Below are 26,549 nucleotides of genomic sequence, written 5' to 3' on the forward strand. Positions count from 1 at the left end.
TAAATGCCTGTCTGGAAGCACCCTGAGCCAGAGGCAGCCAAGAAAACAAAGCCTGCCTATTCCCTCGAAGCCCCTGGTGATGGTAACTTCATTCTCTTTGTGTTGCTTTGTTAAGTTTCATCCATTCCTGCAAAGAGTATGCCATTCAAGTACTAAGAAAAGACCGAGTCTAATAAACGAGGAAAAAAATAACATGCACACACATGTTTTAAGGTGATGCACTCACCCTGAGATTCTTCCTCTTTGCTCTGAGGAGTGAAAAAGCTCTAAAAACTAGGAATCCTTGAGGAAGTGCAGCAGGGCCAATATTCTTGTGCATGTAGTAAGACTTACTGAATTCAGGGCATTTATTCCCAAACAAATATGCCTGGGACTACAGAATTACTTTCTTTTGGATGTGAGAGCCCCTGGAAAACTGCTGTCTGCAGCTATATTAGTGTTATTTATGAATACAGAAACACAGAGAGCATACTGGAAGTAGATAGGCAATATTTGCTACACTGCTTCTGATTTCCTGAGAGATTCTGTCTCAGAGCTGCTGTTATCATTAGGCAGAAAAAAGTGGCCGGCATGCTTCAAGCAGCAGATATTGAAGGCCATGAAATGAAAACCAAGTGTTAGTTATGTGCTTTGTTCTTGTGTTTTTTACTGGGGGGAAAGGTGGTTTTGTGGGATTTATTGTGTGATGCATGGTGAGTGAACGTTCTCTTTGCCGTTTTCCCTCAGGCAGCAAAATGGCTTGGGCCAGCTGTGGACCTTGTACCCCAAAGGTTTTTCCCTTCCGCAGCTGTCAGTCACTTTGTTTAAGTCTATTCAGACAATACACTTTTCATCCATGCACCCTGTGAGGGAAAACAGCAGGCGCTTCCACCTGCCACGATGTGCATTCAAGTGCAAATCTGCAAACCTATGCTTCCAATGTTCCTGATGAGAAAAAGTGCGACCCATGAATATAAGCACATTGCAAACATGTGCAACTCTATGTGTTGTCGAAGGCTTTCATGGCTGGAATCGCAGGATTGTTGTGTGTTTTTCGGGCTGGATGGCCATGTTCCAGAAGCATTCTCTCCTGACGTTTCACATAAATATAAATCTGTGAAACATCTGGATGTATATTTCACAGAAATTTAAATCTTCCTTTGCTTAGTTTTTTCCAGTATACCTCACAACCTCTGAGGATGCCTGCCATAGATGTGGGCGAAATGTCAGGAGAGAATGCTTCTAGAACATGGTCATACAGCCCGGAAAACACACAACAGTCCTGTGCGACTCTACTTCGTTGTATGTAGACCATGAAAAAGTTAACTTTTTAATAATAACTCCCAGAACCCGTAGCTAGCTGCTTTTGATTTTTTTAAATTAAAGTATTTATATCCCACCCTGCATCATTAGATCTCAAGACCGAGCCAAGAAAACTCAAGTAAAGCAGATAAAATAGTTTAAAACAATAAAAAAATTCATAAACAAACTACACATATTGCACAGTTCGGTAAGTTAATACAGTTTAAATCCATGCACATCGATGTTTTGGACTACGAGTGCTATAGAATTAATGCAGTTTGACATCACTTTAACTGCCTTGGCTCAATGCTATGGAATCATAGGAGTTGAAGTTTTGGGCTTTCCTTTGGCCTTCGCAGCCAAAGGCATACAATGAATCCCAGGGTTCCATAGCATTGAGCCATGGCAGTTAAAGTGGTGTGGAAGGGGCCTGAGAGAGAAAACCTGTCAGTGCCTCCCGATTCTTCTACTTCAGCACAATAAGTTTCTTCTGCTTTTGTGATGATATGCCACATGAGGTCAGTGGATTCAATTCTCCTCTCCACAATTCCCCGTGCCAAGCCCAAGCAGCCTGTTTTCCTTTTTTTGAGGTTTTTCTGTTTTTTTCTTTTTAAATGTTTCATATTGTTGTTATTGCAAAAATAGCAATAAAATAAAAATGATAAAGATGACAAGGAATGCAGAGTAAGGCATAGGGCAGGAAGGTAGGGTTAAGACTGATTGCAATACCACAGATTTCCAAAGCAGTGTACTTGCGCTTATGCAGAGAGGTATGATAATGAATGGAGCCCCCGCTGGTGCAGTAGATTAAACTGCTGAACTTGCTAACTGAAAGGTCGGTGGTTCGAATCTGGGGAGCGGAGTGAGCTCCTGCTGTTAGCCCCAGCTTATGCCAACCTAACAATTCAAAAACATGCAAATGTGAGTAGATCAATAGGTACCACTCAGGTGGGAAGGTAATGGCGCTTCATGTAGTCATGTTGGCCACATGACCTTGGAGGTGTCTGTGGACAACACCGGCTCTTTGGCTTAGAAATGGAGATGAGCACCAACCCCCAGAGTTGGACACGACTAGACTTAATGTCAGGGGAACGCCTTTACCTTTAAATATGATAATGAACACATATTTAGTATGTGATTGTGACAAGACAGTGGACTAGTTTGACAAAGTCCTTTGTCCCCAGAAGTAAAATGTTCAAGCTCTGCTTGTATTTCATGGGCCTATACTGACTGAAAAGGATTTTGGTCTTTCTGCATCCTCTTCCCATTAGTCGAGTGTGCCATCTTGCCTGTAGCAAATGGTAAATTTGGAAACATGAGTTCTCACTAGGACAGTCTCTATAGCAACCTCCCCATAGAGTCCATAAGTGTAGGTGGCTGTGTTGACCTTCAAACAATTATTAGCCGTTTTCATCTGTATCAGGAATATCTTTTGTAAAGTTATGCCCAAAGACTTTGAATTGCAACAGGAATAGGGATAAGAACACACTGCTAGGAAATCCAACTCAGTGCCTGTAGGTTATTGCATGTGAACATAGGGCCCTTCTACACAGCCATATCTCCCAAAATACCAAGGCAGATAATCCACAATATCTGCTTTGAACGGGGGCCCCTTCCACACAGCTGAATAAAATCCCATATTATCTGCTTTGAACTGAAATATATGGCAGTATGGACTCAGATAACCCAGTTCAAAGCAGATATTGTGATAATCTGAAAAAGTTTCTCCAGCCATCAGAACAAAATCTCAGTTTACCCACCAAGGACATGTCAGTCAATCATTCTGTGCCTAAGGAAGTGATCACCTTAACAAAACATGGCCAACCAGCATCCTTCATAGTATCACATACATTTTGGAGAAAACCACTGAATGAGTTGAAGTGAATTAGGTCTTAGTGTTGCAGATGGTAATTTCCTCCAGAACTGCTGTTTGTTAATATTCAGGTCTCTAGAGTTAAGTAATATTTGCATATGATCACAGCAGTTCTCCTGTCCTAATTAAAAGCAGCATGTCTATGTTCGTTTGAGCAACAAATGGCTTCATAGTGTAGCTGTCCCTTGGGCAGTTGGTTTCAAAATTTAATAAAAATACTCAGTCCTCCACATTTGCAGATGTGATTATTTGTGAGTTTGACTATGTTCTCTCTGGGAATTTCCAGAGGAAGTTGACCTGGAGAACCTAGATATTCTCAGAAAGGTGGTCTTTTGGATTTTGGATTTGAAAATTTAAGATTTAAAATGATTTTTTCCCATTTTTGCACATCCCCCTAAACCAATGAAAGTGGGGGACCTACTGCATTTGGGGAAAAAGAGCCAGCAATCAATAACAAAAATCATGCATTAGGATATGTATTATAAGGTTCAGTACTGTTCCTTTTAAAATGGAATATTCTTCATTGTATAGGCCCCTTTTGGAGTCCGCCCAGATAATGGAACAGTACCTAAGGTTTACTTATGGCAGAACTATGATACCCCTATGATACTTATAGCAGAACTACGATACCTCTATGATACGAGACTTTCCACTTCTGCAGGTCTCACTTTCCTTCTCTGGGTTCCCTATCTGGAAGAATCTCTTCATTATTATGCATCTGGTTCTAGTCACATAGCAAGATATTTCTCAGTAGTCTCCCACTCTCCACTAACCACCAAATGACCATGCTACAGGAGAGGCAGCATGAAAAACATGGATTTTCAGTGGGTTTTTCTCCTTGTGGAAGAGAGATTGAGAATTCTGGCCTCTGCAACAACAAAAAAAGACCTGCATAAGGACAGTATATGCTGAACATATGCCTATATATGTTATTAAGATAATATCAGGCAAAACTCATAATTTATGCATGTGTGTCTATGGGCCTTCAAATTGCCTGTTCACAACTTGATTTTCATGGAGTTTCTTAGGCAAAGAATACTCAGAAGTTCCTTTCTCTGAAATATAGTCTACAGCACCCGGTATTTGTTGGCCATCTCCGATCTGACTACTAACTAGGACTGACATTGCTTAACTTCTAATATCAAACAGAATCTGGTGCCTTTGGATATTTATACCCTTGATGATTTATGATCAATTCCTTAATTCACTTCTCCTAAACAAAGTTTAACATTGTTCATTTTCAAGATCCCGTCTTCCCACTCACAAATAAAGAACGTTGTAAGCTTGAAAATAATTCATTCATCGCTTAGGTACTAAAAAAATGAGGTGAAGATCTTTTTATAATGAATTTGCATGACAAGCTGATAAGTAAACAAGTGTACTCCATATGAAGTAAAAAAAAAGTTTGGTTTTAGTTAGTACCTCCAATCTATACCAAGCTTTTCATACAGCATACTTCTATATGTTAAAAATAATCTAAGAGCAAAACAGCATAAGCCATGATTTATAATGTATGCTCTATTGATAGTTCATTGTAGAGCAAACCCACTGAATCAGTGGAATTTACATATGTGTTGACTAAATAATACTATGTAAAAAATGATTCAATCAATCATTTCCAGTTCAGTCTACTAGCAGAATTTAGGTCCTTGAGAAACTCTGATATTGTATTTCTGTGCTTTTGTACTGCAGAAAAATCCTGCCAATTGAAAGGTTGGCAGTTCAATCCTGGGTTGGGGTGAGCACCCGCCTCTAGCCCCAGCTCACCTGCCCACCTAGCAGGTTGAAAGCAGAAATGTGAGTAGATAAATAGGTACAGCTTTTAGTGGGGAGGTAATAAAGGCACCTTTAAAAATATTGATCAGAGGAAAGCTCCTCAGCATGGAAGATGGAGCAACAGCACCCCTTCCCCCTCCATGGCTGGAGTTGAGCACATCCTTCAAAATGCCGGAAATAAGATGGGAAAAATGGCCTTTACCTCTGTTTGTGTTGTCTGTCCTTGTTAATGGTATAATTGGCATTGAATTTTTGCCATATGTGTTTTCTGTAAGCAACTCTGAGTCCCCTTCAGGGTGAGAAGGGCGGGGTATAAATACTGTAAATAAATAAAATATTGTTCCTTATGGTCTGACAGTCTGAAGTTGACCCCCAACGATTTGCTACCTGAGAAAAAGAACAGGAAGCTCCCCCCCCTCCCGTCTCATGAGCAGATTTTTCTTCAATAGTGACCAATGGAATAGGGTCTTCATGACATCTGTAGATTGGTGGGGAAGGCATAAAAGGCAGTTCACAAGAAATATATTTGTCTACTCTGATACTTAGCACTACTTTCTAGCATCTGTCACCTGAGATTATTACTTCATTTTGCTTAATGGCTGGGCGAGTTCCACAATCTCATTCAGGGGGAGATTATTTTATTTAGTCAGTGGGGGTTGTTCTGTTAAAGAGACGATAAAGATTTGCCTGGTACCAATTTTTCATGTACTTTAAAATGCTTTCAGGCCTCTAACCCTGGACAATTTGAGAATGATACTGATGCATGCTGGCTACGAGGACAAGTTCCCGAAACAGTTATTTGTCATGGTCGAGTTGGGATTAACACAGATGCACCAGATGAAGCTTTGGTTGTTTGTGGAAACATGAAAGTTATGGGAGCAGTCATGCATCCATCTGACAGTCGAGCCAAGCAAAATATCCAAGAGGTGAGTGCAACAAATAAATAACTATATAACTGCAGCAGCTAATATGATGAGCAAAAGAAGCAGGGCCTTTTCAGTGGAAGTCCCATCTATTTGTGATTCTGTTCCTGAAGATGCACAATTGGCTCTTTCTTTGAATGTGCGGCTTGATGACCTTTATGTTCCAAATATCCTTATTTCAACTCAGTAAGAATGGTGGAATGTCCTTGTTGCTTGTGCTTACTATTGTGGGTAAAAATTTAAAGACAGGTTTTAAAGATAATTGCATTTTAATATTTTAAAATTACCATATCTTACTTGTTAATTTGTTTTAGTGAACTTTCTTTTATAGACATTTGTGACTTAGACATTGCTATACGTGCCTGAGATTGTGAGCAGCTAATTTTTGACAAAGCTTTGCTCATGAGCGATGAACTAGATAGGTCTCAGCCAAGCAGTATGGGTAGAAATCCAAAACATTGCTTGCTAGGAACTCTTCTGGCCCAATGTCGTCTATTCAGGCCAGAGCTCAGAAAGATTACTCTTTGGATTGCAACTCCCATAATCAAAGGTTACATCTTGAGTGTAAGGTTAGTTGACGGACGGGCTGCTTATTCTTTTAAAAAGCGTGTTTGTGTCTTGGAAAGAGTAGGAGTGGCTGGGCATGTTTGTTAGTGAGCAGCACAAAGTTGCTAGTGAGGCAAAGGTTTAATAATCCAGCATCCTGCAGATACTCGTAGTCTTTCAATCAGCACTGTTTCGCATGATATGGTCAGTGTAGACCAGGCATGGGCAAACTAAGGCCCAGGGGCCGGATGTGGCCCTCTGGGCAATTACCTCAGGCCCTACTCATTTACTTGTCTTCTTGGCATAAGGACACAGCGGCCTGCTATATCCTAATGCCAAAAAGACAGGGGAGGAAGGCACGCAGCAGCTGAGAGCCCTTTGGAGCACTCTCAACCACTGCATGTCACCCTCCTCCCAGCATAAGGATGATGTGAGTGGCCCCATCCTTATGCCAGGAGGCCAGCTCAAGGAAGGCACGTGGTGGCTGAGAATGTTCCAGAGGGCTCTTAGCTGCCACCTGTCTCACCCACCTCTTGGCAAAATGCCAAGAGGACAGCCCGAGGATCAGGGCAGTCGCCGCATGGCCCACATTCCTCCCAGCATAAGGATGGGGCAAGCATCCCTGTCTTATGCTGGGACGACAACATGAGGATGATCCAGGCCCTGCCCCACCTCTCCAGGCCCTACTCCTCATGGGCTCACCCCACCCAGTGTGAGAGCGACCCCCCCACCTCAAGCCCGGCCGTCCCGGCCCGGCCTGCTATGTGGCCTCAAGGAAAAAAATTGCCTATGCCTTGTGTAGACCCATATAATGCTGTTTGAATTGCAGTATATGGTTCTACACTGACCATATAATGCAGTTCAAACTGCATTATTTGCAGTGTAGATACAGCCCTAGTAGCACTTAATGGCTCAACCTCCAGAATTTGACTTGCAGACACTTACGTCCATAATCTATATTCGACACAGACTAGTTCTATAACCCACCTTAGCTGTTCTCAAAGTCCTACAGTTGAGTTGCATCATGTAGTATTTTTGTATAGACAGAAAGCATTGTGTGCACCAGATATTGATCAATCCTTTCCAATCCTCACTACATCTAGAAAAGTTGTTTATGGGAAGGTCCCCTGGAATAATGCACAGCAAGACTCCTGTAACTGTGGAACTTATACCTGCTGTTTCACTTATCCTTGCATGGGGGGGGGGGGGGGGGGTAAATTGTCTCTCTAGGAATTTACTAGGTTCTCCATTCCAGCTGGAACTTATTTCCTGCAGATATGGCAGTCATATAGGCTGGACAGAAATGAAGAGATTTCTGGAGGGCACCAGAGGACCTTCTATATAACTGTGGTAATATAGTTCCATTTTAACTGCCATGGCAACATCCTATAGAGTCCTGCAATTTGTAATTCAGTTACGCTCAGGAGATTTCTATCTGAGAATCCTAAGTAGCCCTTTCCCTTTACAGCAAATTTCAGGATTACATGGGATATTATTATTGCAGTTGAAGTTGAACCATTGTGCTACAATTGTGATTGTGCAGTATGAAAGGTCCTGGGTTGGGAAGTCTGGTACAGGATGGCTACGGTAAGTAGGAGGAAATATGCAGAAACTGGATTCACATAACTCCCCATGCATGAGTGGAAACATTCTGGATAACACAGAGCCACCATTGGGATGTATTGGATATAGGAGAGGGATGCTGGTTAATAACAATATGGAAAATTAACTGCAGCCACCTTAAACTTCAAAAGCATGTGCACATAAAAACTTTTGGCATGAATAAACCCTGTTAAATATTTTAACATGCAGTGCCTTGTCTTTGGTCAATTAGGTTGATACGCACGAACAGCTGAGAAGAATAGCACAGGTGAGACTTGTGGAATATGACTACAAGCCTGAATTTGCATCTGCTATGGGAATTAACCAGATCCATGAAACAGGTAACCACTAACCAGCCAACAAATCCACTACTCTAGAGCTTTAGATACACAGTAGAGTCTCACTTATCCAACATAAACGGGCCAGCAGAACGTTGGATAAGTGAATATGTTGGATAATAAGGAGGGATTAAGGAAAAGCCTATTAAACAAATTAGGTTATGATTTTACAAATTAAGCACCAAAACATCATGTTATACAACAAGTTTGACAGAAAAAAATAGTTCAATACGCAGTAATGCTACGTAGTAATTAGTGTATTTACGAATATAGCACCAAAATATCACGATGTATTGAAAATATTGACTACAAAAATGCGTTGGATAATCCAGAATGTTGGATAAGCAAGTGTTGGATAAGTGAGACTCTACTGTATATCTAAACTATACATTGCTCTCTGTGTCCCTTGTATAATTCTTCCCAAGGATTAAATTAATTAATAATTATAGGTATTGTATGCTGCCTTTGAAATCAATCCCCAACACTCTCTGTATGCAATGAAAATCTAAATACAGAGAGAATGTAAAAACTGTGTATAGGTGGCTAGTATTGAACTGGGGACTCTCAGAACTCCTAAAATATGGAATAAATCCACTTTCGTCTCAACTGTGTGGAGACCCACTGAATCTACAGAACTCAAATAAGCGTTGATTGACCCAGTTTCCATTGAGTCAGTGAATCCACTGTAGTTGGAATTAACAATTGTGATTTAGGCCTAAATGACTCCAGAAATTATAAAATGCATTGTAAAACATTACAGTTGTACCTTTACACTTGAGAATGAATTAAATGGCCTATTACCTGGCACTTTGGTTGATGAGTTGTTCCACAATTTGAATGTTACCACCAAGAAAGCAGGGCAGGCACAAACGTCTGTGTGCCACAGCATAAAGTAACATTTGGGCCGGGAGGAATGAGCCACAGGGCTACATGTAATCATTATAATCTAGGTAAGCATCTGTTTCTGTCCCTATAGATCAGTGGTTCTCAACCCGTGAGTCCCCAGATGTTTTGGCCTTCAATTTCCAGAAATCCTAACAGCTGGTAAACTGGCTGGGATTTCTGGAAATTGTAGGCCAAAACACCTGGGGACGCACAGGTTGAGAACCACTGCTATAGATCATCGGCTGAAATCTTCTCGGGTTCTCCAGAGGTCTCAGATGACAATGCAATCATTCTGTGGATGGCTCTATACAGACCTTTATCTCAGGGCTGATCTGGAGTGATGAATGCTGGATTGGCCACAGGATGACCGCCTGTCCCCTGGCTTCTGCTGTGGAGGTGGGAGGGAGTTCTAACTGTCTGGTGATGCCAAACCCAGTTCAGCCCCACTGGACATCCAACTTTGCCATCACTCTTCTCTTTTCAACATTGCAGTGACCAGTGGGCATGATATAGCTGAAGTGATGCCAGCTGGGGATTAGTGTGGGAAGGGGGAAGAGGAATCAGCCCTCCTTTCCCCCTTCCTTTTCCCAAACACCAACAAGCATCACTAGTCAAAGGGCAATTGATACTCGCCATGTTGTGCTCACTGCAATGAAAAGAACAGGAGGGGAATGGCAACTATCTGATTCCAAGTAATATGGGATGGGCATGTAAATAGTTGTGCCCAGTTTCATCTCAGAACCAGCACAAATGCTTACACAGGTTCAAGTTGCAGTTTGCTCTGGATTCATGAGGAGAATTTGGAAGAACCTCCAACTTTTGTTAATGTGGTTCAAGGCTGCATTAACTCGGGTCAGCTTCATGAATCATATAGCTGCCAGAGAACTGATTTTCACTCCTTTCAATGTAGATGTAACCAATATCTGGCTGCAGGGAGAGAGCTGGACATTCCCTGCATGCTCTCCATTAGACATGCAGTGGTTGTGGAACCTTAATAATGGCAAGGGGTTTGTTTTGGGTTTGGCCATTGTGGAAGGAAATAGCAAGCTTTGTAAGAGTCCACCAGTGTATACCACTAACTGCATGACAGCCATTTGGTGCCATTGCACATTATTTTCTCATTGGGCGTCAGTGCACAATGCACATGTAGTTGTGCAATGTTACAGTTCTGTAACAAGGTGGCCTAGCACAACGAAAGCATAATTCTGTGAGTGTAAATATCTACTACATTTCTTTGATGTGGGGATCTTGGCTAATCTTTTGATTAGTCCAAAAAAAGAGTTGTACTGCTTTTGATTGTGCTCATGCCCTTGTTTTTGTAAACAGGAATAATTGCTCAAGAAGTTCAAGAACTTTTACCCAGAGCTGTAAGATCTGTTGGAGATGTTGTGTGTGAAAATGGAGAAAAAGTTGATGATTTCCTGATGGTTGATAAGGTAATTTTATTGCTCAATTCGCAACAGTGGCCACCCCAGGCCGAAGATTTGGAGAATCATGAAAGGGTAGCTAATTTTTAGGTATTCAAGTGGTTGTTCCTGCCAGAGAGTGAAAGAGATGTGTTTATGTGGTTCCAGGTACCCAAATTTGTTGGCTGTGTGAACTAGGCATGCATACTGATGTCTCTGTAAGTTCATTTGCTGCTATTCAGACTGCATTTTTAATAGATTCTAAGTTGTGCATGCTGAGAGTATTTAAATAGATGCCATATACTTTAAGTCTTGCCCAGATGGGGCAAATATTTTGAAAGGTTATAGGGTTTGTTCAGGGCCGTAGCCATTTGGGGGGGGGGTGTTTGAAAATTTCGGGGGGGGGGGTTTAACCCCTAGCACACACCCCTCCCCGCTACAAACCTGTCAATATCTGCTTGAGATAATGCCTGGAGGGACTCTTAATGTTTTGTGTCTCATAGACTTAGCATGGGGATTTGGTTAACAAGTTAAAATTCATAAGTAAACCAGGGTTTTTTTTTATAACCTGAAAAATTTCAGGGGGGGGGGTTGAACCCCTAAAACTGCCCCCTCACTACAGGCCTGGGTTTGTTGCTGTAGTTTTGGGATAAAATGCTTTTGTTGTTCTGGATTATTTGCTGATAATTCCAAAACCCTCCAAGTGATTCCAGATGACATTTTTATCACGCTATCGCTAGGCTTCCTTCAATGGAATATTATGATAACTTCATATGACCTCTGTTGTGCCTCTCATTTGTTTTTCTCTGCGTTTTATGTCTCTCCCTCCCCCCAGAGAAAAAAAGATGGAATGGCCAGACAGTGCTTTCCGACTGCTAGTGTGAACATCTCACTATCTAGATGTGTGCCGAATTGGGGTTTCATAAGATTTTGCAGCCCAATAAATCTATATGCCCTCTCCTCATATAGCCTATTTTTTTATGAGGAGGATTTGGCCATGAATCTGTTGCCCAACCGGGAAATGGTGCAGCTTCATTCCATTTATGCAAGAAACAAGGGGTTTTTATGACTCCAAGTGCATGAGTGTTTTGTAGACAACTCTTTAGTAAACCAAGCGTGAAACATCTTATATCTGTTAATTGTGTGGGCTTCGCATGCAGCATCGGATTTATTTATGCTACATATTATATGTGGTTGTACATTATCGCTACCAGCAAAACAGAACATCTCTGTGCACCATTTACAATGGTGGTTCTGTATGGCTTAACATACTGCAGCAGCTTAACGACAGATGGAACAATAGCCACTTTATTCCAAGTCTAAATGGTAGCGTTCATGTTACACATTAGCATGGGAAAGCAATTCAATCAAATGCAGCATTATGCATAATATGATGTTATGGGGCATTTGCATATTCTATCCCCCCCCCTAATTGGACCAATATGAATGCCAGTCTGCAATTCTAAACAGAAACAAGAGAATACACTGGTTTCCCCTAGTAAGTAAGACAGTAGAGATCCAGTGTGGCATAGTTGTTTACATGTTGGACTACAACTCTGGAGACTAAGTTTTGAATCCCTGCTCGGTCATGAAAACCCACTGGGTGATCCTGGGGAGGTCATACACTCTCAACCTCATAGGGTCACCTTAGGGTCTCCCTAATTCCAAAAAGAGTTGGAGACACACAATAGCAACTAAGGGAAAGAGAAACACTGACCTCCTTGGAGGAAGGAAGGGACTAAAATAACTTTCCCAGTAACTTTTCTAATACAGGAAGGCAATCCCTAAAGAAAAACAAGGGGCAGGGAAGTCTAACTATAAATCTCCTTGAGATGTTTTCATGGGTCATCACCTATCTTCTCCCCACCAATGTCTCTTCAGTGGCATGCATCTTTCTTAGCTAATAAATAAAGAGATAAAAAATAAATAAATAAATTAGCCTTTCTGAAATAGCATAAGGGAGACTCTTTTTCCATCTGTCTTTCTCTCCCTTGGGTGGTTGTGTTGGACTTGCAAGATAAATAGCTCAGCTGAGCCTGTCTGCACCATCTGATACGCACAGAACGTACAGTGTAGTAGGGAATTCTGAATCTTTCAATGGGGAAACAGTTTGTAGAAGAAAAACATTTAAAAACCTCAGCTGCCTGCCATGATATATTTAGTGTTTGAGCACAACATTAATTCAAAACAAATGTTTTAGCGTGGTGGTGCACAGTGTCCTCTCATTAACTGCTGCTTTCCCTGCACAAGTGCTCTGCAGTCTGCACCAATCTACTCCAGATGGGACATATTTTAAGTATTTTACATCTATATGTATACTTATTGAAATATTTACTGATCCAGCAGAATGATCTTCTACTTTGAATTAACTTGTGATGGTATTTCATATATTTGAGGACTCTCCAGGGTGGAATTGAAGAGTGAGACATGAGGACCAGTATGCAAACATCTGCACAACTAATTCTATGGTTCCAAATGAGCTTTGTGGTTGTGTTCCCACTGCTGTCTGCCAAAGCACTTTTGAAACTGAGAAGAGTCTCAAAAGCAGCTTGTAATACAGTATTTGGTAGATAGGGAGATAGATTTTCATTTTAAATAAACTGGAAGCAATAATTTCAGCATTTACTCTAGGATCTGTACCAGTACTTACAGGCATTACTTTTTGGACTACAACTCATGGAATAATCCAGCCAACAGCATGTTAAAATGTTTCTAAACTTTGCACAAATTCTTGCATTTACTTTTTTGCTTTTTGGGGCTGCAGCTAGCACAGCAGGTTAAACTGCCAGCTACTGAAAATCTTGTCGAATGGAAGGTCAGCAGTTCGAGCCGCGGGTTGGGGTGAGCTCCCGCTATCAGTCCTAGCTTCTGCTTACTTAGAAGTTCAAAAACAGCAATGTGAGTGGATAAATAGGTACTGCTTCAGTGGGGAGGTAAAAAGGCACCCCTGAAAGAATGCTGGCAAAATTTGATCAGGAAGGCGTCCATGGACAACTGCATCCTTGGTGTGGAAAATGGAACAACAGCTTCTCCCCATGGCTAAATCGAGCATAGCCTCCAGATAGAGTGGAATATAAATAAAGTATATTATTCCTTTTTTGCTTTTAGTTGATTAATTTGTTGTGACTCAGATGGAACCTCAGAGTGACTCTGATGGGGATTATGGGATTCAGGTTCAAAATGATTCTGATGGGAATTATAGAATTCAGGTTCAGAGTGTTCCTGTTGTAGAAGATGAGGAAGAGGGAGTCTTTCCCACAGCAGGGAATAGTGTTGATGATACTGAAACTCTGCCAGGTACAAATTGACTCAGAAAAGGAGGACAGTTCTCAGTCTGATAGCAAGCAGATTGACACTAACGAGCTGGCTGGCCTTGATGAAACGGAATCTTTAGATGGAGCTGGCCGTTTGGAATTCAGGATTCGAAGGAGTGTGAGAATAGCAAACAAGAAGAAGGCCAGAGGCCAAAGAAATGCTTTCATGTTTTGCAAAGGGTATTAAAACAGTGTGTTGGGAGACAAGCCTTTGTCAAAGCAACGTCTCGCTCAAGCCAAGAAGCAAGCTCTCGTTTTCCTGGATTATCTTGCAGCCTTTGTGTGTTCATGTTCATGGGACTTTGTCATGCTCTATTGGGACCTTGTTTATTCCTTACGATTTCTTGGATTATTCTTTGAAGCCTTGTTTTTTAACAATCTTTTGGAACTTTACGTTTGCTTTTAAAGAACTATTTATTTTCTATTTCCTAATAAACTACAAAAGACTTCATCCCGTGTGCAGCCTGGTGTATATAGCAAGGTGAAACTAATCTGAGGTGCGACAGAATTGACTTCTTCCCTCTTTGTTTTCCAGGACCAAATTTTTATGGAAAATGTGGGTGCTGTGAAACAGCTCTGCAAATTAACAAACAATCTCGAAGTGAGGATAGAAGAGTTGGAAGGATGGAATAAAACACTGGCTAGACTGAAACGGACCAACAGCTATAAGTCAACGACAACTACTGAAAACAACCCAATGAAGTATGTAAATTTCTCAGTGCAAGATATAAACCATAGCTTGACACACACTATTTATGAACAAGTGAGTTGACCTGAATTACTCTGATAATTAAAAGAAATACAGAAATATTTTCAGGTTTTTTTTAAAAAGAATGTGGTTTGGATAACATTGTTATATTGTGTCAAGCTCCAAATTATGTTATTACAGTTTTAAATAAGTACTTCCATATCCAACAGGGGAAACCCCACATTAATAATTTTTCAAAATTTCACAGCCTTACAATTTTATTTTTTATCACATCCCATTTTCTAATGAAATGTATTCTTGCAACTTCCACTGAATAAATAGGAATGTATAAGCGTAAGCGATGTTGAACAGCATCCATCTGTTCATGCCAAAGATAAATTTCGCCTGCTGAAATTTAGACTTCTATGATACCTCATCCTTGCCAATTTGACCGTCCTGATATTCTTCTTTTTGATTTGTTACTTACTGTTATGATGAGCTAGAAAAATAACACATGTTTTTGACATTTCAGGAAATTTAGCCAAGTTGGTTCTTACATACCACCAAGAAAACCAGTCACCACAAAACCTAGCAAGGTGAGGAAAACCAAACATGCAGATTGTGAAGGGATACACTACCTTTTAAAAATATTATAATATGAGTTTTTAAATAATTGAATGGTTTTAAAGAAAGGGCTTTCACAGAGTTCTATACTGTTTTCAAGAGTATTGTTTTCACTATTTGTATTATGTGTTTTAAATTGTTTTGAGTGTTGTTAATACTTTGATTCCATTTTAAGGTTGCCTTTTTATGCTTTAATTACATTGTACAGATGGCCTTCTGTATCCATAGATTCGGCCACCATAGCCTGAAAATATATCTCCCAAAAATCTAAAAAGGCAAACTTTGATTTTGCATTTTTATTTAAGTGACATGATTTACTATGCTGTTGGATATAATGGAAATCAAACATCCACAGGTTCTGGTATTCACAGGGGGTCCTGGAACCAAAATCCAGCACATGCCATGAACCTATTGTATTTGTTTTAATTTTGAAGCCTCCTTGAGTCTCAGTATGGAGAAAAATATGGGATATAATTAATATTACTGCTACTACTACTACTACTACTACTAACAGGCCCATGTAGTGCAATAATGTGAGTGTTGAGCTGGGATGTGGAAGGCATTGATGCTTTCCCTCATTGTGCCATGAAATTCACTGGGTGCCTCTGGTCCAATTATTCTGCTGCTTGTCATCCGTGGTATTTTGCTGATGAACTGTTTTAGAAGTGTGGAAAAATTGGGAGAAATCATCTTCTGAGTTCTTGATGCACATGGAAACAGGAGAAAATCCGCATTTACATGTGGGATGGGATCTGTCAGATTTGCCAGTGTTGAATCGTGTCAATGACATGGAGGAATGGGCGTTCCTATGGGCGGGCTACTACTGAGCACTCATACTCCACTTCTTTTCCAAAATCCTGCTACATGAGCCTGACACGGTAATTTTTAAAAAAATGAACTAGGAATAATGTAATTTTAAGATATCACCATTTTGCTTTTGCTATATTTTCTCCTTCTTTGTTTTTGAAATTGCACTATTTCTAGCTTTTTAACTTTGTTAAAAAGAATGCAGAATGGGTGGGGGCTTGTGTGATAAAACAAAACATGGATCATTTCGGAAGAAAGGGTTGAAAATATGCATGTGTGATGGGATTTGAAAAATGAAACGATTTCTTTTTAAACGCAGTGGGATATATGCTATAGTAAGGGTCTCATCACACTCGAGGATTTATCCACTTTAATCCACTTTAAATGCTGTGTCTGCCTCCTGAAGAATTCTGGGGTTGTAGTTTAGGGAGGGTCCTTTAAACTACTCATCCAGAGAAGCCCTGGACCTCCTTAAACTACAAAACCCAGAATTCTTCAGGAGGCAGACACAGCATTTAAAGTGGATTAAAGTGGATAAGTGCTCAAGTGTGATGAGGCTCTAAAAAGATATCCCCTCCCCCCCCCCCCCCCAGTTTTTCATACCTCATGGGATGAGGTCCTTACTTCTGAACAAACGTAGTTCCATAGCAAAAATAGATAAGGTGCACACCTCCAAGGTTCATCTGTTTTTCCTATCAGCCAATGGGCAATGGAGGTTATGACTGATATGAGCAGGCAGTGCAGAAACATTGGAAGAAAATGCTACAAATTTCCAGCAGTCTAAAGGACAGCTATCAGTCTGCAGTATCGGGAAATAATAATTTCTTCCAGAGTACTTTTAGTGCTTGTTATATAATATATGTTGACAGATAGCAACAGGACTATAATATGATCATTAATATTTGTCCATTTACAATTTACTTTCTAGTCTAGCTTACTGTTTGATGCAAAAGATCTAGAGCCAAGAGAGTGGTTGTCTAAATCTATGCTTTTAGACCTGGAACAAGACAGAGCCTGGATAGTTTGGGGCATTTCCGTAAAACATTGTGTACAAAGTTCTTGCAATGTTTCATACAGGCAACTCTGAACTTTTTCCCTGTCTTCTTCTCTTTTAGGTTTGTTTTCCAGCAAAAAAACAGTCATGGACCAGCTATAGGATTTTCCAGATAATAGTAATTGCATTGGTTGCTGTGATGGCCCTTTGGTAAGAAAAACATACTAACTAGATGTAATTTTTGTTGTTTTAATCAGCGTTTCCAGATAAACAAACTATAATTATGTATGGGTGTCAGATGTAATTTATTAAAATATATGTACACAGACATTGTTATTGTTCTGTTCCTTTAAATTGTTTACAACTTATAGCAATCCTAAGGTGCCATAAGTCAAGTTTTCTTTGAAAGGTTTTTTCAGAGGTGGGTTGTCCTATCCTTTCTCTGAGGGTGAGAAATGTGACTTGTCCAAGGCCACCCAGTGGGTTTACTGGGCTGAGTGGAGATTCAAGCATTGGTATCCACACTGACTCTATGCACACATATTATCAATAATTTTTTTTAAAGTCAAAATATTTACTTTGATGTTATTCTGGTACATGAGGCAGAAAAATCACATACACAACTCTTCCCTATCCGTGTTAATCAAGTTGGGTTTATTTGACGTATTTAAGAGGGAGGGGAGATTGTGAGAACCTTTTCTAGCTTTTCTGTGTTCCTGTTGTATATAAGTACAAGCCTCTGTTTGTAAAATTAATATCTCATTCCAGCATTATGACCATATGCACCCTTTATGTACTGAGCATCCCAGAACAAGACGTGGTCCAATCTGGATCCAGGCAAGTAACCAATATATTGTTCATATGAGCTTTAATTCCTTCCATGTGTAATACTCTGGGTAGATAGCAGATTATTTAAAGCATTCAAACATTTACTGTAAAATGGTACCAGGCTGCATATTAGAAAGATTGCCTCCAAGGGAGTTGAATTCTGCTCTTGTGTGAAATAGGGATATAAAGAATACTTGCAAATTTTATCATCCTTAACAAAAATGAAATTGCTAAAGACTTTTTGGAGTCTTTTTTGAGGGGTAAATAGTGTTTTCATCACTGTCTCTGAAGTTCAAAAATGGTCCAAAACTTGAACAATTCTTGTAATTGTGCATAGCGGGAAGAAAATTATTGCAAGTATTCATTCTTGCATGCAGGTAGGAAAGCGAGAGCTACAGCAGCTGATACGACAGTAAAAGCTGCAGTTGGGTGCTGTATTTTTTTGTTTCTCTCTCTTTTAAAAAGATGACATTTCTGTTGTCTTGAAGTATTCAGTGGAATTCCCAGCACCCCCCACCAACTCATATGGTTCAGCAGATTTGATTCATATCAGATTCCTTGGCTATTCTTCCTTCTCTCTGTATAAGTTACAGAGTATAGATAGTTACAGTATGTATTTGAAGCACTGTTCTTCAACCACCTCAAAACAATTTATTGAATTAATAGTGGGTAAAACAAAACAGGAGGAACAAAGCCTTGGATATTACCAATCATCAAAAGGCAAGAAAGTCCTGTCTGGATATACACAAGTACAGTTTTTTTTTTATATAGACATGATTCTTTCAGTTCTTTATATGAAGAACAGGTGTTGTAGCTCAGCAGCAGTCACAACAGCCAGGGGCTGATGGGTTCCCTGATGACTTAAGAGTCAGACTAGATTTTGTGCTTTCCTGGGATTCCTTCTGATGCAGGCCAAGAAAGTGAAACCGTGTCAGAAAGAGATGCAGGGCCTGAGAATGTAATTGCTTCTGAACCTCAAGGCCAGGCACAAGAGTTGGAATCATCCTGTCTAGATAAGGAGTCTAGTGAAGACGTCACGTACTGAAGAGAAATTCTCATGGGAAAAGCACCTGATCATACTGACCTCAACAAGGAGGCATGTTTGCAGATTAGAGCAGATAGCCAGCTTCGTAGATCAACATGGCTTTGTGGGAAGCAGAAATTGCAGGGCAGACATAATGCTTTCATCTCTGTTTATTAGGAGCTAACAGAGCCTCTGATTTCAGTTCAGGCAACATGGCTTTTAGGTACGGCTAGGCCTGGATTCTCTAGTTCCTGTTTCAAGTCTTTGTTTTGGGATTCAAACATTCTGGAAGTTCTTTATGTTCTTGTTTTTTTATTCTTGTTCAAGTTTTGCTTATGGATTCAAGCTGCTTTTGTATTTTTGAACTGTCTTGTTTTTGGAATTACCAGAGACAATTGATTTGTGACTTTTTGGATTCTATCCATTATTTTCTTATCCCTGCTTTCTATTATATATATTTTGTGTGATTTTGCAATAAACTGTTTGCCTTTACTCTGGACTCTTGTGTGATGCTATGGTCATAGGTGGCTTCAGGCCTGGGGTGCAACAACAGGATGCTATATTGGGATGAGCCTGTGCACATATCCTTTATACATATTCTTTCAATACATCCTGAGAAAGAGAGCCATCTAAACTACTCAGTCCTCTCTCTCAAGCTTTGCTCCAGTTAACAAAAATGGAGAAGACAGGAAGTAAAAGTAGAGTTCCACAGAATGAGCTACTTGATTTGTCATAGTGGGTGGATAAAAGCTTTAGAATTATTTAAAAAGAAGGCATATATCGATCAAGATGTCCGGAACCAATCCTGAGCAAAGGAGCTGATGAAATCTGCCAGTTACCCAATTATCTACAGTGTGATGAGATCTGAATAGCAAGTGGCTATTTGACGGCTACACCACACAGATTCCTTCCTCCCCAGCTCTTTCTGCCTTTGACAGAATGTGTGTCAATCTTCAGTTGGCATCAAGAGGCAGCAGTCGGCAATGTTAGCATAGAGATGCGCACAGCAGTAGGACCTATGAGATGTCACACTTAAGGAACAAAACTAGCAGTTAAAGTTACAAAAAGCTTTATTCAAGAAAATTACATGACTGATAGTAACGAGATTAGGATCCTTCCTCTTGCTAGGCTAAGCTCATTCTAGGAAAATGAAGGAAATGGAAAATTTCAGGAAGGGGGCTAGAAACTAGTAAGGGGAGTAGCCCAAAGAATATCAGTCTAAACACCAAAAGTGTGGGCAGGACAGATAAAGAGAAAGAATGAGTCAAGGGACGGGCTTTCCTATGAAACTTTCTAAAACCCTGTCTTCTGAACTATCCATTTCCCATCATGAGGGCTATCTTTTTATGTAAGCATTGTTGAATCCCAACAGTAAACATTTGCTCTGAGAGCACTCACTTCATTGCATTTGTGTGAGAGATCTTCCTGTTTTATCATTTGGTGCAGACAATTAAACATACTTATATATCCACGTTACTATCCCATTGGAGTATTTGCCACTAATATTATTTTATCACTCTTTCCTAGCATGTCGACTAGTCGGATAACAATCCCTCCATCCATCACTCTGCCAGGTACTGCAATATAAACTCTTACCTGAGCCTGAAAAATGTCAAGCAACCATTATTGAGAAATTTGAAACTATACAATGTGACCCTAAAATTAGGTGTTTGCGGAGGATAGCAGGAGAAGGAGGAGAAATGAAAACATTGACCTAAATAAGAATTTTTAGCACTTCAAAGAATGAGACAGTGCACATATCTAGAACTCTTAGCCCTACTCTGTATTTGGTTGATACTTTTTCCTGCCCTCCTGTTTTGGATGCCTATTTTTTTTCCAAATTCTCAACAGCAGTGTTAAGTTACTGCAGTGCTAGAAATTTGGGAAGTCGAGGAATATTTCATGGGGAGCAAAGGTATCATTGGCAGACAATACCTGAATCTTTCCCACAGTTCTCCTCTTAGTATCAGGCATAGAATTTTACATACTTAGAATAATAGCTTGAGTTTGGGAGCTAAAGGAAATCTTTATGGCATACAGTTAAAATCATAATTGCCAATGCTACATTAAAGAAAAATTAGTCTGGGGTATGGAATTAAAATTTCAGTTGCATATGTTGCTCCTTTTGTAGAACTGGAGGGCAAACACTGAAGTGGAAGAATGTTTCTATTAAACAAAAAAGATCTGTACAAATATGAAAACTTTGTATAATGTATTTGAGTTTTAGCATTAGATACAAAATTTGGGATTTTATTTAATATGGATAATTATGCGTGTTACTGAAGGATTTCTTCTGTTGCAGTGACCATCACTAGATACAAAACGATGCCTCCAAACCCAAGACCAACCAATATCATCCCTGAAGTGAATTTCTGTGACATTTTACCTTGTCACAGAACTTACTGCTGCCCAATGCATCAGGGAGAAAGAAGTGAGCTGAACTACCTGACAATTAATGCAAAGGAAGAAAGTAAGTTAAATCAGGAATAGATGTATTGCTGTTGATCAAGAGAAGGATGAATATACCTAGCAGTCTTTTTGTGATAATGATAACATTTTCCCATAGAGTATGAAAATATTAAATTGTTGCTCATGAGTGATTTTTCTCTGTTGTTATGGCTGTTCAAATGCTCAGTAATAATCGGGTAGAGAAAAATATCAATTAAAAAAGAAAGCATGAACTGACTTAGGATTGCAAGCTGTTAAACAATAATTATCAATCAACAGGTAATTTCCAAACCGGTGGCCAAATTTAGATTGCAGCAGATAAAAACAGCAGCTTAAAAGCTAACAATATTTTGTGACCCAAGCTCTCACTGCTAGAAACCATTGCAGCTGATGAAATGAGATATATTCTATAAGAGTTAATGTGAAAATAAACTTTGTTAGCTTCCACTGGGCTGTACAACCCTTTGTTGTTTTAAGACAAGATAACTTTGCCAAGTATTTCTGGCTTTCTTGCCTTTCCTTGAAGACGCTTAGGTAAGGAATTTCAGAATCTACCACATGGTTTGCCAGGTTTTATGGCATTGTAAAGGAAGCCTTTTAAAGTGTCACTGAATGCTTTGCTAAATGTTATGATATTTTAAAGGAAGCCATTCTTTTTCTCATGTCAACTTCTTGGCATATCTGATCAAGGTTACACCTGTGTTCTGTGGATGCACACTGGAAGCTTAGATTCAGGCTGGCTCTATGAGCAGGCAGTAGACAGTGCTGTAGGCTTGCCACTGTTCCTAGTGAATGTTCAGGTTATTTTCCTCTGTTGGAGGATAAGCAATCCGCACAACCATTCAGAGTTGTCTGTATATTATGTGTGCTGCAGGATACTGTTCTGACACTAGCATTAAAGTAAGAGTCATCTGCTAGTCCAGTCTGCTTTTGCACAGGGATTGGTCAGACCTTCTCTTCCACTTAAACCAGTTCTGTTCAAAAATATAAGCAGGTTCATCACTTTGAGAGAGGATTCTGCTCCATAAGTGATGCTCTTCTCATTGATGAACCTCAGTTAGGTCACTGAGAAAGTCCAAGATTCTCCAGAACATGATTTAAAAAATTGAATATGTCAGAATTAAATCTCGATAGTTCTGTTTTACTTAAATAATTGGTTATAATCTATGTATGAGAAAGGGAAGCAAACTCTCGATCAGCGCTGTCTACATGTGCATGGCTGCTTTCCACAATATGAGAACACTGACAACACAAACGGGTCTCTGAATCACATGGGGAGCCTTCACATGTAATCGAGTTCTCCCCTTCCAGTTTCATTTTTCATGTGAGGGGGAAACAACAATGGCGAGGGGGAGAATACTAACACAATCTCTTTCTGATACATTGGTTTTAATCCGATAATTGAATAGGCCAGTGGTTCTCAACCTGTGGATCCCTAGATGTCTTGGCCTTCAACTCCAGAAATCCTAACAGCTGGTAAACTGGCTGGGATTTCTGGGAGTTGTAAGCCAAAACATTTGGGGACCCACAAGCTGAGAACAACTTGAATAAGCCTTATATAGCTTTATTTCAGAAGTACATACTTTTAGTTGAACAAAACCTGAAGAGCTCACAATTAGCAGTTCTTTCATGCTGGAGGTCTTCAAGTAGAAGCTCAGTGTACTCATCTTTCAAGTTCTACAGTTTTCCTGATTGATTTTTCTAGATTGATCAGGGGATGAGATTAGACAATCAACACCAGCCTCTCAAGTTCTGATTCTGTTTCCCTCACTGGAGAGTTTTCTCTTTTCCACAAGAAATGGTCTGTGAAGTTTGGGCCAAGATTTTATCATAAACTGCATTGATCTGCAAACTTTTCTTTCAGATCTGTCCTTTGCTGACATTCTAGGAAAAGCCACATGGAAGTTCATTTTCTATGTGCTGAGAAATTCTGGATGGCTGGATCATATAATTGTTGCAATTCGTGACGGCACTTATGGTGATAAATGTTTATTCTTCCCCCAGGAAATAAAGGAAAAGAACTATCAGAACAAAACTGGATTGAGAAGCCTGACCTTGGAAATGACTGTGAGCCCTCCCGCCCCTTTAATCTTTAAAAAAAAAATCATTCCAGAACACTTTTATTGCTTTTATTAAAGCAAGGTTGGGGAAAAGTGGCTCAGAATCCTCCAGCCAAAATGGTTCTAGATAAAAGAGTTTGGGAGGTGTACTCCAAAATTTATTTTTTGCATGTTGTATTTGAGGCAGAAGAAGGATGATATATACTTTTCTGGTCACAACAACTATAAGAATAGTGGAGCCTTCCCTGCTCTTTCCCACACTGCACTCATTTTCTTTTTTCTGGTATCCCCTCTCTCACATCTCTTCATCCACCCAGAGAAAGAACAAATTGCTTAAGCTGACTTGATAGTTTCCAGAATGTTTTTGAAATTAGGCTGTGAGTGGCATAAATATTAAGTCAGGGACCTGAGGTTCCCCAACCCTGCTGTAAATAACTCCATTATCTGGGTTAGTGTGGTTATGTATATAGCTTATTGCTAGGGACAGCTTCTGTATCCATCAAGTACCTGTAGGTTTCATCATAGTTTCCTTGCTTTAAGGAAATCTATTTGATATGATTTGCTGAGTACTCTCCCACTGCTTTATGTTGCCAAAGAGAGCTGGTTTATTGCAAGAGGGAAGTCCAGCTGGGTTTTCACATGTTTCTCCTTCTTTTGTGGGTTCATTACACATTCTTATTACATGAACACATTTTTCACTATTTTAAGCACATGTCCAGGTTGGAAAGTCAAGAAAGCATAGTGGGTTCAAGGACCAATTTTCTATGCAAAGAATTATGCAACATCAAAAAGGTGTTGAGAACAGTTCTGCCCCATGATTCATATCCCTTGCATTTTAAATTTGTACAAATGGAACCTCAGAAAACTCAGCTCACATTTCTGTTTCTCTCATGGTATTCACAGCAATATCATAGGCTAAACATCCCTTATCCAGAATTGTGAAATCCAAAATCCTCCAAAATCCCAAATTGTCCACATGAGTCACTGAGGAAGTCACCTTTGTGTTCTGATGGTCCAGTTTATACACACTCATATGATACCCTGTTTCCCCAAAAATAAGACAGTGTCTTATATTAATTTTTGCTCCCAAGGATGTGCTAGGTCTTATTTTCAGGGGATGTCTTTTTTTTCCATGAAGAAGAATTTACATTTATTGTTGAATAAAAAATGAAAATGTATCATATACTCTGTTTTTTTAAATCATTTTTATTGAAAACTTTTTAATACATAATTTAAAAAAGAAAAAAGAAGGAGAGGGAAATTGGGGGGGGGGAGGTAGGGAAGGGTAGTAAGTGAAGGTTATAGGGTAGTGAGAGGAGAAACATATAGGGGGGGGGGGGGGCAAGGGTGTAGAGATCATATACTCTATAGTAGTTGTCATCACAAACCAGCATAACCAGACAAACTGTGAATCCTTTCAATAATTTCTTGTTACTACCATTATTTCCATGTACAACTGTCTATGGTACATACATTTATCGATCCTGCATGCTCTGGTGTTCTGTTCGGCAGGCATGCTTCCAAACAAAAACTTTACTAGGTCTTACTTTTAGGGGAGGTCTTATATTTAGCAATTCATCAAAACCTCTACTAGGTCTTATTTTCCAGGGATATCTTATTTTCGGAGAAACAGGGTACATACATACATACATACATAACATGAATTCCATGTTTATGCTTGGGTTCCATCGCCAAGATAGTTCATAGTGTATGCCTGTGTAAATAAAGGTATTCTGAAATTCCCAAAATTTTGAATTCCAATATAAATCTGGCCCCAGTCATTTCATATAAGGGATACTCAGCCTGTATGTAGCATGTTGCTTGGTGTCTCATTCAATGTTGCTTAAAATTTCATTTAAAGGAACTGGCCAGGGCCAAGTGCCCACAATTCAGATTGGAATCACTCTTTATAGGGGAGGTTTAGGGAACTTAGTCTACCCAATAAAAAAGAAGGGAAAGTTTCCATTAGTGGCAATTTTGTTGAATTTTATGAGGCAACTTAAAATAAGAGCATTATCATGGGATGACTGAACTATATTGCATTTCAGATTTGAAGTCTTTCGGGTAGAGTGTGAAGAAAATCAGTTGTAGTATAAGAGAAAATCTCTAAGATCATTTTTAGGGTCACTTTCTGAGTGCCTTTTCTCCTTCAAAAGGCAAGCTTATGCAAACAAATATGCCTGTGAGAACATGAAAGCAAAATATCAAAGTCAGAAGACCTAACTGATAGCACTTGTAAGAGGAGAAATAGAAAAAGGAAAAGTGATAGTTTGCAAGTTTTATAGTGGGGACTGCATTCACTTTTAATCTGCTGTTGTTGCCTCCCATGGTAGTTCTTGCAAGGATGATAAAAGGTGCAATTTGAAGCATGGGAGGTAATAAAGAAAAAGCATATTCCAATCCTGTACAATACATTTTCTTCCAGAAAACCAGTTGCTCCCCCAGGTCCCTTACTGTGACGTAATTAGTATCATTTTGTCTTGTTTTTCGTTTCTTAAGTGTCAGTTTTGCCCTCCTTCTCAGTTTATGAAATGATTTTGAGGGTATGTGCATATGTGGATATGTATGGTTCTTTTTTATTCTTAGGGACTGATACAACAATCAGTTCCATGCAGATCTTGGAGTCACAGCAGAAAATAGACCGTCGATATTGCAGAAGAAACTTACAATGTGGGTAGGTAAAAGGTTTATTTTATATTTCTCTTGTCTGATGCAGTAGCCCAAAGTGATGATTTCGTTTTACAGTTGTACTGCTGCAATAATAAAGTAACTAGAAGATCTCTTGTTAGATTTTTTTTAACTTAAACTATAGGAAGTATTAAAGAGCCATGTCCAACTCAAAAGAGTTCCTTCTGGTCAGATAATTCTACACATTCTTTATTCAAGCAAAATACTGTAGTTTTGGGATGCTTATCTGCACAAGTGGATGTGCAATTTCTGGAGAGGCAAGTTTTTCCACATCTTTCTTATTTTCTGTGTGTTTCAGATCTTAGCTAAATCATAACAGGCAGACTGAGTACTATGCACAGAGATATCATATTTGTACTTATTGCCTGTTCATGTTCAATAGTGTTTTTTATTTAAGTTTAATTTAATTTAGTGTGAGATAACACTTTCAATTTAAATACTTCA

The 26,549-nt window shown here is 39.5% G+C and overlaps 1 protein-coding gene across 2 annotated transcripts in view; it reads left to right on the forward strand.

Moving 5' to 3' along the window:
- myrfl (myelin regulatory factor like) overlaps window positions 1-26,549 on the forward strand; it is a 65,179-nt gene that overhangs the window by 32,488 nt on the left and 6,142 nt on the right. For both annotated transcript variants that reach the window (XR_010006748.1, XM_008116615.3), the window contains exons 11-21: window positions 5,656-5,856; window positions 8,234-8,342; window positions 10,551-10,660; window positions 14,480-14,646; window positions 15,165-15,228; window positions 17,179-17,267; window positions 17,826-17,894; window positions 20,437-20,483; window positions 21,212-21,379; window positions 23,362-23,424; window positions 26,004-26,091. Coding sequence is in view for 1 of the 2 variants with exons in the window: in XM_008116615.3 (XP_008114822.2) it covers window positions 5,656-5,856; window positions 8,234-8,342; window positions 10,551-10,660; window positions 14,480-14,646; window positions 15,165-15,228; window positions 17,179-17,267; window positions 17,826-17,894; window positions 20,437-20,483; window positions 21,212-21,379; window positions 23,362-23,424; window positions 26,004-26,091 (1,175 nt within the window). In the remaining variant the exon portion in view is untranslated. The remainder of the gene's footprint in view (window positions 1-5,655; window positions 5,857-8,233; window positions 8,343-10,550; window positions 10,661-14,479; window positions 14,647-15,164; window positions 15,229-17,178; window positions 17,268-17,825; window positions 17,895-20,436; window positions 20,484-21,211; window positions 21,380-23,361; window positions 23,425-26,003; window positions 26,092-26,549) is intronic.

This window comes from Anolis carolinensis, chromosome 5 (assembly GCF_035594765.1).
Source record: "Anolis carolinensis isolate JA03-04 chromosome 5, rAnoCar3.1.pri, whole genome shotgun sequence".
In the NCBI taxonomy this organism is placed as follows: domain Eukaryota; kingdom Metazoa; phylum Chordata; class Lepidosauria; order Squamata; family Dactyloidae; genus Anolis; species Anolis carolinensis.